The sequence below is a fragment of the Lithobates pipiens genome, unplaced genomic scaffold, assembly GCF_037356315.1.
Source record: "Lithobates pipiens isolate NorthernLeopardFrog02 unplaced genomic scaffold, aLitPip1_a1.2 Scaffold_13, whole genome shotgun sequence".
Classification (NCBI taxonomy): Eukaryota; Metazoa; Chordata; class Amphibia; order Anura; family Ranidae; genus Lithobates; species Lithobates pipiens.
In genome coordinates this window covers 469,783,766-469,800,113 of record NW_027507718.1, presented here as the reverse complement: position 1 = coordinate 469,800,113, position 16,348 = coordinate 469,783,766, and the positions used below count along the sequence as shown (strand labels likewise).

At 43.0% G+C, this 16,348-nt stretch overlaps 1 protein-coding gene across 2 annotated transcripts in view; it reads left to right on the top strand.

Annotated features, from left to right (window-relative positions):
• Positions 1 to 16,348, top strand: part of GRK4 (G protein-coupled receptor kinase 4) — a 357,240-nt gene that overhangs the window by 260,324 nt on the left and 80,568 nt on the right. For both annotated transcript variants that reach the window (XM_077477876.1, XM_077477877.1), the window contains exon 5: positions 4,913 to 5,013. In XM_077477876.1, the coding sequence (XP_077334002.1) occupies positions 4,913 to 5,013 (101 nt within the window). The remainder of the gene's footprint in view (positions 1 to 4,912; positions 5,014 to 16,348) is intronic.

Genomic DNA, 16,348 nt, shown 5'->3' with positions numbered 1-16,348 from the left:
GACAAGACTGAACACCCCCACATCAGAATACAACCAGCTCCAACAAATCAATTGGAATAAAGAAAACTTATAGTAGGATTAACCTGCTGAGCCAATGATCTGTAAAATCTCCTAATAGAATTAAGTTGTAAATGGCTAATTGGATGTCATAAAACCCATTAGCAGGATGTCTCTTGATCCAGGCCTGCTAATTGCAGGTGTAAAATGACTGTTGGGTATTTGATTCCACAATATACAGTACATCTGCAAGTCTATTTTTTGAACTATACAGGGTTAAAGAATATGTCAACCCAACATTTCATATTCGTGATATGTGCCTGCTGTACCATGTACTTGTATGAAAAAGTATCCTGTTTTCTTTCTGTTGCTTCCTTTATGTGAAATACTTGGTGTTGGTCCCTCTGCTTTCCTATTAAAAACTGACTACACTAGGGATGAGAGTACAGTGTGGTCAGTTCTCTAGCTATGCTGAGAACTCAGCCTCCTCTCCTCCAATGATCAAACTTGTCCTTAAAGCCCCCCCCCCCCACAGAACCGTGTTGCTGTTTTTCCTCCTCCAGCTTAGGCATCTGAGAACAGAGGGTGTGTGTGTGTGTGTGTGTGTGTGTGTATATATATTCATTTATATACATTTTTAGTCACTTAAGGACTGACCGCCAACAATGTACTGTGGACAGGTGGCCCGTTCAGCCAAAATGACGTAGTGGTAGCTGCTTGCTTCCAAATTTAGGGTGCACACATGCAAAGCAGGGATAAGAAACAAAGAGATCTATTAGTAAAAGCAGCACACATTATGCATTGTTGGGTACATATTAAACCCCTTGATCGCCCCGGATGTTAACCCCTTCCCAACCAATATCATTAGTACAGTGACACCGTAAAGTATTATCGCTGGTCACAGTATTAGTGTCACTGGTGATGACAGTGGCAGTTAGTGTGAGGCCGCGTACACACGCGGGGACTGTTCGCTCAACTTTGTCCGCTGAACAGTGTTTCGGCGGACAGTCCGCTCGTGTGTGGGCTTTCAGCGGACAGTTTCAGCGGACAGTCTGCTGAACAAAGTTTTTCGGAAATTCCGAAAAACTGTCCGCTGAAACTTTGTTTCAGCGAACAGTCCCCTCGTGTGTAGGCTTGTTCGTCAAACTAAGTTCCGTGCATGCTCAGAAAGGATTTACACGCCAAAGTTTGCATTGCAGTGTATAGGACGTCGTATTTTTCGTCCCGTCGTACGTGCCGTTCACGTCATCGCGCACGGTTTCAGCGGACTGTTCGTTCGTCGTGTGTGGGCAAGTCCGTCCATGCAAATTTTGAGCGGACTGTCCGCTGAAACTGTTTGACGGACAAAGTTGAGCGAACAGTCCCCGCGTGTGTACGCGGCCTGAGATTCCACTGCACTCCCATTATAAGTCGCTGATCACCACCATTAGTAATATATACCCCCACACTGTATGTACCATAGTTTGTAGACGATATAACTTCCACGCAAACCAATCGATATGCACTTATTGCGATTTTTGTTTACCAACAACATGTAGCAGAAATACATGTCCAAAATATATGAAGACATTTCATTTTTTTATTGGATAAGTTTGATAGCAAAAAGTATAAATTTTGTTTGGGTAGAGCGCTGCATGATCATGTAGTTACCAGTTAAAAAGGTGCTAAATAGCATAAAATGGCCTGGTCATGAAGGGGGTAAAACCTTTCGGAGCTGTATTGAGTATAACAGAGATGTTTCTTTAACCACTTGCTTACTGGGCACTTAAACCCCCCTCAGTCCCAGACTAATTTTCACCTTTCAGCGCTGATGCACTTTGAATGACAATTGCGTGGGCATACAACACTGTACCCAAATGAAATTTTTATCATTTTTTTTTCCCACAAATAGAGCTTTCTTTTGGTGGTATTTAATTACAGCTCGGAGTTTTATTTTTTGCTAAACAAACAAAAAAAGATGCAAAAAAAAAAAATCATGTTTAATAGTTTGTTATAAAATTTTGCAAACGGGTCATCTTTCTCCTTCATTGAAGTGCGCTGATGAGGCGGCACTGATGGGCTGCATTGGTGGGCACTGATGGGCTGCATTGGTGGGCACTGATGGGCTGCATTGGTGGGCACTGATGGGCTGCATTGGTGGGCACTGATGGGCTGCATTGGTGGGCACTGATGGGCTGCATTGGTGGGCACTGATGGGCTGCATTGGTGGGCACTGATGGGCTGCATTGGTGGGCACTGATGGGCTGCATTGGTGGGCACTGATAGGCTGCACTGGTGGGCACTGATAGGCATAGTTAAGGCGGCACTAATAGGCATAGATAAGGCGGCACTGATGGGCAAAGATGGGCACAGATAAGATGGCATGGATGGGGGGCACAGATGGGTGGCACGGATGGGTGGCACGGATGGGCACTGATAGGTACCACTGATAGATGGGACTGATGGGCACTGATAGGTGGCTCTGATAGGTGGCACTGATGGGCGGCACTGCTGGGCACTGGTAGATGACACTGATGGGCACGGATATGTGGCACTGGGGTGCAGCACCTTTGTTGAGGCAGATTGTGGGCACTGCTGGGTGGCACTGTGGGCACTGCTGGGTGGCACTGCTGGGTGGCACTGTGGGCACTGCTGGGTGGCACTGTGGGCACTGCTGGGTGGCACTATGGGCACTGCTGGGTGGCACTTTTTATAAATGTGGCACTGGCAGGGGGCAGGTGGGCACTGGCAGGGGGCAGGTGGGCACTAGCAGGGCTGGCCGTGATCGGGACTGATGTCCCGATCACGCCCGCCGGTGATCGGCTTTTTTTTTTCTCCTCGCGCTGACAGCGCGAGGAGGAATAATAGCCGATTACCAGCTCCGTTATATCACATGATCAGCTGTCATTGGCTGACAGCTGATCACGTGATAAGGGGTCGGGATGGACCCCTTGCACGGATCGGTGATCAGGCGAGTCTCATAGACTCGCCGATCACAGAGCGCGCCGCGCGCGCCCCTCAGGGGGCGCGCAGGCCGCTCGTGCACGGGACTACGTCAATAGACGTAGTCCTGGAAAAGGAGATCCGCGCTGTAGCCGTCATTCGGCTATAGCGCGGGTCTCAAGTGGTTAAAAAATATGGCTACACTAATATAAAAATCAGTTTAAAACCAGATATTCCTGTATCATACTGTACAGCAGGCAAATTGGGTATATTGCATCTCCTAAGGAGAGTGGGCAGAAGGTTAAAGTGATTGCAAAGTCTTGTTTTTTTATATAAAAATAACAAACGCATTATATAGTACTTACCTGCCCTGTTGCAGTGGTTTTGCACAGAGCAGCCTGGATCCTCCTCTTCTCTGGTCCCCCGCCGGAGCTCCTGGCCCCTCCCTCCTGTTGAGTGCCCTAACAGCAAGCAGCTTGCTATGGGGGCACCCGAGCTGGATCTCCATATGTCCATTCATACACGGTGCTGCATTTTCGTTCTGGCCCCCTTTCTCTCCTGACCTGGCTAACTGACTTTGACAGCAGCGGGAGCTAATGGTGCCACTGCTGTGTCTCAATCAATCAGGAGGGAGATGGCCAAGACACTCGCGGACATTGCTGGACAGTGATGGAGCTCCAGTAAGTATTGGGGGGACGAGGGGGGCTGCTTCAAACAGAAGGCTTTTTATCTTAATGTATAGAAAGAGTTGAGATAAAAAAAAAACTTCTGACCTTTACAACCCCTTAATATTTGGTATCTATCAAATCTGTATTTCATTGTTTTTAATAATACATTGGTTGTTAGTAAAACATAATCATCTGAAAATATTGATACAGTTAGAACACTGCAAGTGAGGGAGGGTTTCCTAAAATATCATAAACGCTTCGGCTCTCCTACATCCTGACCCTCAACTTTCTTGATACAGTCACACCCTCTAGAGCAGTGGTCATCAACCCTGTCCTCAGGGCCCACTAACAGGCCAGGTTTGCGAGATAACTGAAATACATGACAGGTGATATCATTTGCTGCTCAGTGATTGCAGTATTCTAGTCTGCAACTCACCAATGTAATACATAAAACCTGGCCTGTTAGTGAGCCCTGAGGACAGGATTGATGACCACTGCTCTAGAGGGCCTAGAAAATGCTTTTTGCAACTTAGAGCTTTCAGTTTTTCATCATAATCAATCTGGATTGCTATAGGTCATTCATGGGAGCACGATAACCATAATACATCAGATTGAACAATGGACTGAAGACTGCTGGAACCAAAGACTAGGCAAACTTTGCTAAAAACTGAACTCCAGGAATGTTGCAAAAAGAACCAAGCACACTGCAATAGTTACCGGTTTACTTAGCCTATGGAGAACAGGCATCATTATTTATGTTACTCCCCACTCTGGCACTTCCCTACTCTTTCCAAAGCTTCAGTCTCTAGACATGGGCCCCTGAGAAATCTTGTGTATTGCAAGACCAATAACCCTGCATTGTGCAAGGTTGGGGTGAGCATGTGACTGCACCCCAAAGAGCCTTACTGTGGAGGCTACGGGGGACTGATCAAGGCAGCTTGCTGGAGTCAGGAGTAAGGTAGGTGTTTCTCTTTATATGTGCACCCCTATATATAACAAGAATATAACTCTTGCAATGTGATGGGGGGCTCCCATTACAAGGGTTGTTTTTGTCAAATTCTTACACTTCAGCTTTAAGTACGGTACTTTTTCACTTATAATTTATTTTATTTTGCGGTTGCAAATTGGTTGTTTTGTAATATATTTTCTGTAAATATTTTCTGTTAACTTTTCTGTTAATAAACAATTTTTTTTAAATTGTTAAAAATACTCTACTGAAGAAAGAACCCTTGTCTGAAGAGTTACCATATTTGAAACGTTGTTTCATATGCTCTAGGTGTTCTGGCTGTTTAAAACTAACTTTGTTCCTTGTGTTTGTTTGCCAGTCTGCCGCCCATTTGCCAGAAATACCTCAGGACACAGTTCATGAATGTAAGGAGAGGCTGGAGCAGAGTCCCTGCAAAGAGCTCTTTAAAGACTGCACTAGGTAAGTGATACTTGGGGCTGTTGTTTCGTCATGGTCCCCCATTAATTCCTACTATTATGTACTGTATGTGAGTGTCAGAAACCATGAAATCAGGCCGAGACAGAAGTACAGTTAAATCACACTTGTTTAATAATAAAAGTAAAAAGAACAAACGTAGTCAAAACATAGCCAAAGTTCAGTAACCGGAACGGATAGTCAGCCAAGCCGGAAGTCAGGGATCAATGTAGTGGAACAGCAAGCAGGATCTGGAGCCAGAAAGGATGTCGGCAAAGCAAGTCTGAAACAGGATCGCAGGAGATAGTTTCTGTAATGTGACCAAGGCAAAGGTAGATCTCCTCTGGACTGGATGGCTTAAGTAGGCAGGACTGACGAGCAGGATATCATCAAAAGGTGAGTAACTGTGGAGAGATGGGAGCTGACAATTAGCCGACAGGTGAGCGGCCAGCTCAGAGAAGGAAGGGCTGAGCCCAGCCTTCACAATGCGGAGCAGTAGTGGTTTATTATAGGAGCAGAATGGGCGACTGCCCCATGGCTGCAGGCTCTAGGGGAATCCATGGGGATGCTAATAAAGTTTTGCACTTCAATGTTCAAGTTTAGAGGCCTCATACACACTGGACGTTTTTTCTCCAGGGGATGAAAACACAGCTGAAAAAATGTGCCTAAAGACACTTTTAGCATGTGCATTTGGCATTCTTGCATTAGAGTGCCTTGAAAAAATATTCCTACCCCTTGAAATGTTCCACATTTTGTCATGTTACAACCAAAAACTTAAGTGTATTTTTTGGGGTTTTTTATGTGATAGACCAACAGTGGCACATAATCGTGAAGTGCAAGGAAAATTATAAATAGCTTTCAAAATGTTTTACAAATGTGTGCCATGCATTTATATTCAGCCCCCTTTACTCTGATACCCCTAACTAAAAACTAGTGGAACCATTTGCCTTCAGAAGTTACCTAATTAGTAAATAGAGTCCACCTGTGTGTCATTTAGTCTCAGTATAAATACAGCTGTTCTGTGAAGCCTTCAGAAGTTTGCTGGAGAACCTTAGTGAACAAACTGCATCATGAAGGCCAAGGGACACACCAGAAAGGTCAGAGATAACGTTTTGGAGACGTTTAAAGCAGGGTTAGATTAAACAAAAATATCCCAAGCTTTGAACATCGCACGGAGCACTGTTCAATCCATCATCTGAAAATGGAAAGCGTATGGCACAACTACAAACCTACCAAGACATGGCCGTCCACATAAACTGACAGGCCGGGCAAGAAGAGCATTCATTAGAGAAGCAGACAAAAGGTAACTTTAGAGGAGCTGCAGAGATCCATAGCTCAGGTGGGAGAATCTGTCCACAGGACAACTATTAGTCGTGCACTCCACAAATCTGGCCTTTATGGAAGAGTGGCAAGAAGAAAGTCATTGTTGAAAGAAGTGCCATTTGCAGTTTGTGAGAAGCCACGTAGGGGGACACAGCATACATGTTTAAGAAGGTACTCTGGTCAGATGAGACCAAAATTAAACTTTTTAGTCTAAAAGCAAACGCTATGTGTGGCGGAAAACTTACACTGCACATCACCCTGAACACACCATACTCACCCTGAAACATGGTGGCAGCATCATGTTGTGGGGATGCTTTTCTTTAGCAGGGACATGGAAGGTGAATGGAGCCAAATACAGGACAATCTTAGAAGAAAACCTGTTAGTCTGCAAAATACTTAAGACTGGGGTAGAGGTTCACCTTCCAGCAGGACAATGACCCTAAACATACAGCCAGAGCCCACGATCGGATTTTCCGACAACGCGATCAGATCGCACATTTTGTGTCGGAAAGTCCGACTGTGTGTACAGGGCATTATACAAGCTGCACACTCACTACTTTACATTGTTGCAAAGTATAATTTCTTCAGCGTTGTCACATGAAAAGATTTACAAAAATGTGAGGGGTGTACTCACTTTTGTGAAATACTGTATGTGCCACTTTGTGTTGGTCTATCACACAAAATCCAAATAAAATACATTTATGTTCTTGGTTGTAACATGACAAAATGTGGAAAATTTCAAGGGGTTTGAATACTTTTTTTTGGGTGGTGATTTTGACTGTTGATGGGGCTATTTGGACAACCCAATGGGGTTTTGTCCTTAACATAACTGCTCTCTAGGTAAGGAAGACAGAATCCGTTCTGGGTTTGAGTCTTTTAAAACAAGTGTGCAATGAGAGATTCTAGATTTATATCATCATGGGTCCCCTCTAAAGTGAACTTCTAATATGGAGAAAAAATTACAGCACCCTTGTGGGTATCAGTAAAGCCCCGTACACACGAGCGGACTTTTCAACATCCAAAGTCTGACGGAATGATTCCGTCAGACTATTCGATCGTGTGTGGGCTGCAACGGACTTTTGATTCGCAAAAGTCTGACAGACTTTAGAAAATGGAACATGCTTCAAATTTTTCCGACTGAACTCCGCCGGACCCAGTTCCTACCGAAAAATTCACTCGTGTGTATGCTATTCCGACGGACTAAAACCGACGCTAGGGCAGCTATTGGCTACTGGCTATGAACTTCCTTATTCGAGTCCAGTCGTACGTCATCATGTTCGAATCCGTCGGAGTTTGGTGTGATTGTGTGTGGCCAAGTCAGCTCATTCGGAAAGTCCGTCAGAACTCCGTCAGAACTCCGTCGGAACTCCAGCGGAACTCCTTCGGAAGTCTGTCGGACATAAGTCCGCTCGTGTGTACGGGGCTTTAGACCGCAAACCTCTCCAACTGGGGGAGCAGATTGCAATAAAAGCCTGACAGATGATCTTGCTAACCAAAAACAAATAATTGTAACGGATAGAGTTCAAATTTAAAGGCCCAGAGCCCGTTAGGGCTATTAGACCAAAAATCTCAAACAGCAGAAATAATTTCATAATCAGCAAAATCTAGCTACAGAAATGTCAGCATAACATCTCTATCGTTTTTTGGGAGGATTTTTTAGGTTCCAGATGTACAACCAAAAAGTGATGATTGTTTCCCTTTTAGGCTACAGATATATACATAGCTAAAGTAAGCAAGAAATTATCTTTTTTAACATTCCACTCTAATTGTAGTTTTGTGTAATACATTTCAGTATAATAAATGGCAGGGTTTCCATATGGCAGTTAAGGAAATAGAATTTGGTTTGCGCAATATAAATATATGCCTTCTTTACATTAATCCCAAGGAATGCACTTTGTAAACTTCAGTGTGGAGATGTCAGTCTCCCACCCAGCGCATGCTGCTCCGGCCAGTATTTCTGGAACAGCAGCATGAAAATGTGCACAAGCATGTCTGGATATGACCCAAAGCCCTTCCATGTCTGACAGATCCACTCTGTACTTGGAGCTGCTATTCTCTCTTTGTTATATGACTGTAGTATAAAGCATTAGAGATTTAATGGGCTTGCATAGGTATGGAAAGGGGGCAGATTTCAATAAATGTGTGGAACACAGCAGAACTCTTTGTAACATGGTCAACTTCTTTTTATTGTTTGATCGCAAGTTTATTTCGATCACATCCTGTAGCATTTCTCAAGATAGGCGTTTATGTATGTTTAAAACTGAAGTCCAGAAATTATTTGTTTTACATGCCTACATTTATTCTAGCTTGGCACAATGTGTAGCCCTGGCCAAAAGTTTTGAGAATGAGACAAATATAAATTTTCACAAAGTCTGCTGCTTCAGTGTTTTTTGATCTTTTTGTCAGATGTTACTATGGTATAGTGAAGTAGAATTACAAGTAATTCATAAGTGTCAAAGGCTTTTATTGTAAATTACATGAAGTTTGTGCAAAGCGTCAATATTTGCAGTGTTGGCCCTTCTTTTTCAAGAACCCTGCAATTCACCGTGGCATGCTGTCAATCAACTTCTGTTCCACATCCTGACTGATGGCAGTCCATTCTTGTATGGGCTGCTTTAAGTTTGTCACAATGGTGGGTGTTTTTTGTCCCCCCCCCCCCTTTGAGGATTGACCACAAGTTCTCAATGGGATTGAGGTCTGAAGAGTTTCCTGGCCATGGACCCAAAATATATGTTTTTGTTCCTCAAGCCACTTAGTTATCACTTATGGCAAGGTGCTCCATAATGCTGGAAAATTATTGTTCATCACCAAACTGTTTTTGGATGGTTGGGAGAAGTTGCTCTCGAAGGATGTTTTTGTGCTATACTTTATTCATGGCTGTGTTCTTGGGCAACATTTTGAGTGAGCCCACTCCCTTGGCTGAGAGCCAACCCCACACATGAATGGTGTCAGGATGCTTTACTGTTGGAATTACACAGGACTGATGGTAGTGCTCACCTTTTCTTCTCCAGAAAAGTTTTTTTCTGGATGCCCCAAACAATCAGAAAGGGGATTCATCAGAGAAAATGACTTTACCCCAGTCCTCCGCCGTCCAATCCCTGTACCTTTTGTAGAATATCAGTCTGTCCCTGATGTTTTTCCTGGAGAGAAGTGGCTTCTTTGCTGCCCTTCTTGACACCAGGCCATCCTCCAAAAGTCTTCTCCTCACTGTGCATGCCGATGTACTCCCACCTGCCTGCTGCCATTCCTGAGCAAATTCTGCACTGGTGGTGCCCCCAATCCCCCAGCTGAATTAACTATAGGAGACGGTCCTGGCACTTGCTGGACTTTCTTGGGCGCCCAGAAGCTTTCTTCACAAATGCAGTGGAAATGTTTTTATGGGATTAAGTTAATTTTCATGGCAAAAAGGGACTTTGTAATTAATTGCAATTCATCTGATCACTCTTCAGAACATTCTGGAGTATATGCAAATTGCCATCATAAAAACTGAAGCAGCAGACTTTGTGAAAATCAATATTTGTTTAATTCTCAAAACTTTTGCCCATGGCGGTGGGTATGCATATATCATACTGGAGGTGCTGTTGGGTAGCTTACAATAACTGTAGTAGTCATGCTACTACAGTAGTATCTGCAATCATACAGCTCCTGCTTGGGTTCTGTGCTTTCAACTGCCTCACTTCACACTGACCATAGGAGGTCTCTCGCTCAGCACCACCTCTGTTTATAGAATGCCTTGTATGCCAGCTGGGGGATGGGAAATGCCTCGGCTGCTTATGATTGGCTCAGTACTATAATAGTTTCCTGGCAGGATAGTTTAGGTGGATTTCTACTAGGATTGGAAAATGCCTGAGCTCATCCCTATTGGTGATTTCATGATCCCCACCTCATCCAATAACAGAAGGACTTGTATGCAGTTTAAAAAATATATATATTTGTGGGCCCCGGGGATCCTTTTATATCACTGCCTGATGTCCTGTAGCTCTTGCAAAGCTGCATGCATACGGTCTGCAACCTTTTACATACTTCTCGTTTTTTGTTTTCCTGTCAGATTTATATGCTGAACTTGCGTTGATTCACTGTATCGTTAGTTAAAAAGGAAGATGTATTCTGATAACTTGATATGTTGTATCTGAGAAGCTTTGCCATAATAAAGTAAAAATAAAAATGGGTCATTCTATAAATGGTGGCAGTGCCAAGCAAGCGACCCCCTGCCCGAGCTCAGTATGCAGTGGGGAAACTGCTCAACCAGACTCAAGCAGGGGCCCTAAAAACTGGAATTGGCCTTTAAGAGCAATAGAAGCATGGTTTTAAAATGGATATTTTCAGGAAATATATATATATTGTACATACATCACTGTGCAATAGGTTTAGGCAGGTGTAAAAAAAAATAATACTGTAAATTAAGAATGCTTTCAAAAATATAAGTGTTAATAGTTTATTTTGATCAGTTAACAAAATGAAAGGTAAATGAAGAAAAGAGAAATCCAAATCAAATTCTTCTAGGTACACTTGCACATAGTTTTTGAAGGAATTTGGCAGGTAGGTTGTTCCAAACATCTTGGAGAGTGAACCACAGATCTTCTGTAGATGTAGGCTGCCTCAGATACTTCTTTCTCTTCATGTAATCCCAGACAGACTCAATAATGTAGAGATGAGGGCTCTGTGGGGGCCAAACTATTACTTCTAGGACTCCTTGTTCTTCTTTACGCCGAATATAGTTCTTAATGACATTATCTAAGTTTGGGGTCATTTTCTGGCTGCAGAATAAACTTGAGGCCAGTCACACGACACCCCGATGGTATGGTATGATGGGTGAGTATCTGCCAGTATTCCTCAGCATTGAGGACCCCGTTGACCAAATCTCTAACTCCATTTGCAGAAATGCAGCTCCAAACTTGCAAGGAACCTTCACCATGCTTCATTGTGGCCTGCAGACATGGAAACATAGAATAGCGTTGGCAGAAAAAAGACCAGGTAGTCCATTGAGTCTACCCCTCAGACACTTATTATTGTACTGCTCTCCAGCCCTTTGGTGAACAAACTGCCTCCTGCTGCAGTTAAAGATTTCACATTTTGGCTCATCAGATCTGAGTACCTACACCCCAGTTCCTATGTTTTCGTGCACAGTTGAGTCGCTTAGCCTTTTTCCGCATCAGAGGTGTGACTTTTTTGCCTGTATTCCATGAAGACCACTTCTGGCTAGACTTGGACTCTGAACAGTAGATGTGTGTACTGGTTTCTGCCAGTTCTGTTGTGATGGCACTGCTTGACATCTTCCAATGCTGCAGGGAAGTAAGCATAATGCGTCTTTCATCTGCTGCCTTAAGTTTCCCTGGTCGACCACTGCGTCTATAGCCCTCAGTTGCCCAATCTGTGTCCTCAATGCTGAGAAATACAGGCAGGTACTGATCTATCATGCCATAACATCAGGGAGGGGTGTGATTGGGCGCAAATTTATTCTGCAACAGCATAACTACTCCAAACATACAGCCAATGTCATTGACAACTATCTTCAGCATAAACAACAAGGAGTCCTGGAAGTCATGGTTTTATGCATTATTGTCTATGGATCAATGCACACAGCTGCATAAGGATCAGTAATACAGCGATGAGTACATCGCCATTAAGTCCGTATGCAACTGGCTTCAAGAAAAATGACTGTTGCTTTCTTTACCTTGCACCAAAAATGTACGAAGGATATATTTACTAATGCAGTGAGATTTCTACCCAAAGCTCTACCAAAACTGCTTTTTAATTTGTTTTGTAAATTAGAGCTAAGATATGGAAAATGTTGATAGAAAAAGGGTAAGGATGGCTTGGGGACCCAAAGAGGGATCATTTTGTGAACTTTGTCAGCATTTCTTACATATAAGCAATAAAACAGAATTGGCAATGTGCGTATGTTTCAAGTTTTTTAGTCCTTTAATTAAGGCACTGACTTTCTTTATCTAGAGCTGAGTGGTGCCTGCTTCCCTTTTTGGGATCCGTTATAAATGAATACCCCGTGCCTGTAATATTTCACCTGGAATGCGGAGCAGATTGCGAGATCTCTTCTGTGTGAATGGAATGTGTGCTCTTTACCTTGTCATGGTTACATTTTCCATTCTGTGCTGGAGGCCTGTGCTATGAATGATGATATTGATCCAGATTACGACATATAGATAGGTAGATCTGGAAACCATGCGGCCTGCACACATTACTGAGGTCACTGGCATATTTGTATTGGTCATATGCCCATTGTTGTGAGAGCATTATAAATACAACACATAAAGACATACTAAAAGGAAACTATTGTTTTAATGAGTGCATGCAGTTATGCTGCATATATTTCTTTTTTTTTTTTTTTTTTTTTGCGAATCCTTATTATTATTTTAGTGCAAGAAGTTCAAAACGGAGCCTCTGGTGTTGCCACATACATTTTATAGGATTTTTCATTTTGTAAATTCTTCCTGTAGTGGCTATCTGTATATCAGAAAAAACACACTTCACAACTGGGGAAAAAAAAGCAGAATAAGATACCTATGAGGTATAGATTTGTCTGTGAAAACTCTTAAAACGGGTTGACACTTGCCGTAGAGATTCTTCTATGATTGCGTGAAAGAATCATGGAATTAAAGCCAGGACTGAAGCCTTTTTGTGGACAGGGTATGCAGGTCTATATATAAAAAACTATTTTTATATATAGTGGGAGAGGGTTACTGGGGTGGAGGGTACAGCTACTAAATGTGCAGTTTTTCGTTAAAGAATATCTCCACTTTTTTGAGATCTAAACCATCCCCTCTGGATGATCAGTCTACATTGCTGGGATTTTGACAAACTTTTTTGCAGTTTCCTACATTTTTCTGCTCCAAAGAAATGGTTGTTTGACCATGTCCTTTGCAGATGCATTATGAATAGGAGTACCTATTTATTATAATCACCTGATGAACCTTTAGTGTTCTAATGAGGAAAGTTGCGGTGTCTGCTTCGCTTTAGACATAATTAAAGTGTAGGGAATCATTTATTTGTTTTTAAATAACAAAAAAGTTGTACTTACCTGCGCTGCGTAATTGTGTTGTACAGAGCAACCCCAATCCTCTTCTTCTAGGGCCCTCCGCTGGTGCTCCTGGCTCCCCTTGCCTTTGAATAACCCCCTGTCAAGCTGCTTGTTAAGGAGGTACTAATGCAGGCATGATCAACGAGTCTGTTTATTAATAAATATTGTGATCTTGCGTGGTCATATAAAATCACCAGAAACACAATAGTATCAAACAGTTGCTAAAAAGTGCAAATAAGAAAAAAGATAAAGCGCACAGTGTGAAATGCACACTTCAAGTGTACGATCTAAGGTGTACCAGGTGTATTTGGACTCTTACATTAAAAACAGTTAAAATAGGCAAATAAACAGAAAGATTGGCATTCAGATCACCTGAAGGCCGTAAGCAGGCGAATACCGGAAGTAAGGTGAGAAGGCGCTCTGAATGCAGTTCTTTCTGTTTATTTGCCTATTTGAACTGTTTTTAATGTAAGAGCCCAATTTATAGCACTTTAATACATGTATTCTTAGTTTATTTAAGCATACTACACTATTGGAGGCATTTTTTCTCTTTCTATAATTGCACGATCTACATTATACCGGAGTATATTAAGACAGCTACATGGAGATAAATAGAGATTGTGGAGAAGCCACTAGAGCCATGGTTAATGGATGGGAATCTGATTAGGTTCCATCGGGATGCTGTAGAAAGTTGATTCTAATTTCTTCATATGTATGAGGTGAGAGTTCTGTGAGACCACTGCCATTAGGTGACCACCTGTGGAGTTGTTCATGGACTTTTCTAATTTTTTTCCATTCCTGCACTTAGCCACCTTATATAAATCCAAGTTTTGAACTTTGCTCTCCTGGAAGGACTATCATTTATTGCTCCTGTTTCTTTTATGTATTTTATCCCGTTTTAGTTCACCTAAACGGAAGAGTGACTTATGTAGGGTGCACATCCTTTTGGAGATATTTCACTTTGCACTTTATTCTGGTACACCTTAGATTGTACACTTGAAGTGTGCATTTCACATTGTGCACTTTATCTTTATTCTTCTTTGCACTTTATATATTTGCACTTTTTAGCAACTGTTTGATACTATTGTGTTTTTGGTGATTTTGTATGACCGCGTGAGATCACTTCAATATTTATTTTTACGTTTGTGTATTGTGAACGCTTTTAGGTTTTGCTGCTGGTTTTACACATTACTATCACCTATTTTTGCCCTAAGACACAATTTTTATTTACTCAGGGTAGCGCGAAGGACATCTTCACTCATTTAGTGTCTGTTTATTGACACACATGTAGGACTAACCCCCGAAGGAGCTGCTGGTTTTATTCGGGCTTACCGTTACCTCATCTGCTCGCTTCTTCATCCTGGGGGGGGGGGGGGGAGTAGCCCAAATGAAGATATATCAGACACGTGGTCCTTTTTGAAGATTTATTTAGGGGTAATACCAAAGAAAGACACAAGACACAGTCATTCAATAGAGGGTTAGAGGATAAGGGGAGTTCAGGCACCTGGTAATTGGGGGCCAGTGGTATTCGTCAGATCCAGAGGACAAACAGCTCCACAGACTGGATCCTGCAGTTACCGGATAGGCCCCTCTCACTTGTCCTAGCAGCTGATGATATGCCAAACAAAGTCTCTGCCACAGACTTGTTAATTAAACTTTGTGGTTCTTGAAATTAGATGTGCAACAAAGTCTCCGCCACAGACTTGTTAACCGAACTTAGAGATTCTTGAGAGTTTTTAGGAAGAACTACCATACAGTACCAGATTCTTTCAGCCGACCCAGCAATACTGTAAGGATATTGATCCGGGATGTGTCCTCAAACTGAGTTTCCAGGCTCCTCCAGAGACACCAGCCTTGCGCTCGGTCCTCCACTGGAAAAGTCCTCCCATGGATCCTTCAGATTTCCTTGGCTTCTCCCTGCAGACGAGACAGCACAGGACCACCCCTGGACTACACTCTGTTGCGTAGCCTCGGGCCAGCCAGCCCCGAGGCGCAAGACCATGCGACACAGACCCCAGGCCAGGAGGGCCCTGGGGTTGGGATCAGGGACCCCGGAAAACAAACCCAGAAAAATGGCGTCAGTACCTTAAATACCCTCTCCCAGAATGCACAGCAGGGAAACCACACCCACTGAACCATTTCTGAGCAAGAGGCAATATTCAATGCATCCAGCCTGCTGCTGTTCCACACCCACTGATGGTGACAGTGACACCTACGGTCAGGTGGGAGTCAGTGCAATCCAACTGTACTGGTACAGAAACCAGAACTTTTAGAGAAATTATTCTGAGCCAAACTACAGCTTCAGATAATTAAATTTGAAAAAACAATAGCGTCTGCTCATCAGGAGCAGGGCGCTACATGCACATTGTGGCTCAGCCCCACCTCCTGCTCCCTCGTCACTGGATTTGATTGACGGCAGCAGGAGCCAGTGGCTCCCATGGCTCTCACTTAGTCCAGTGAAGAGAGGGAGAGCAGTGTCGCTGCTCTTGGCACAGAGCTGGATCATGATCTGGCTCAGGTAAATATTTGGGGGGGGGGCAAGGGGGAGCAACGCCTAAAAGTTTTTATTTTTATTTTTTATTAATGCAATAATAAGGTAAAATTTTTGCCTTTACAACCACTTTAACCTTTAGAGAGTATTTCGCAAAAAATTACTTTTTTGTTGCAGAGCAGACATAAGGCCTGGTTCACATCTAGGCAGGTTGCAGTTTGCATATTCCAGGTGCATTTTGCATTTTTCAACACATGTTTTTGATCCATTGAAGTCCATGGAACCAAAAATCATAAAGTCCTTGGCCCTTTCCATAAAATGCACAGATGTGAATGTGACCCATAGGAAACCATGTTAAATGGACTGTAGTGTGTTTCTGCAAGACTGAAAATGCACTAAAAATGCATAGGTGTGAACCAGGCCTAAAACCTGACTTGTATTTTGGTGCAGACATCTGGGAAAATCAGTGAGCCAATCGCACAACTAGGAAA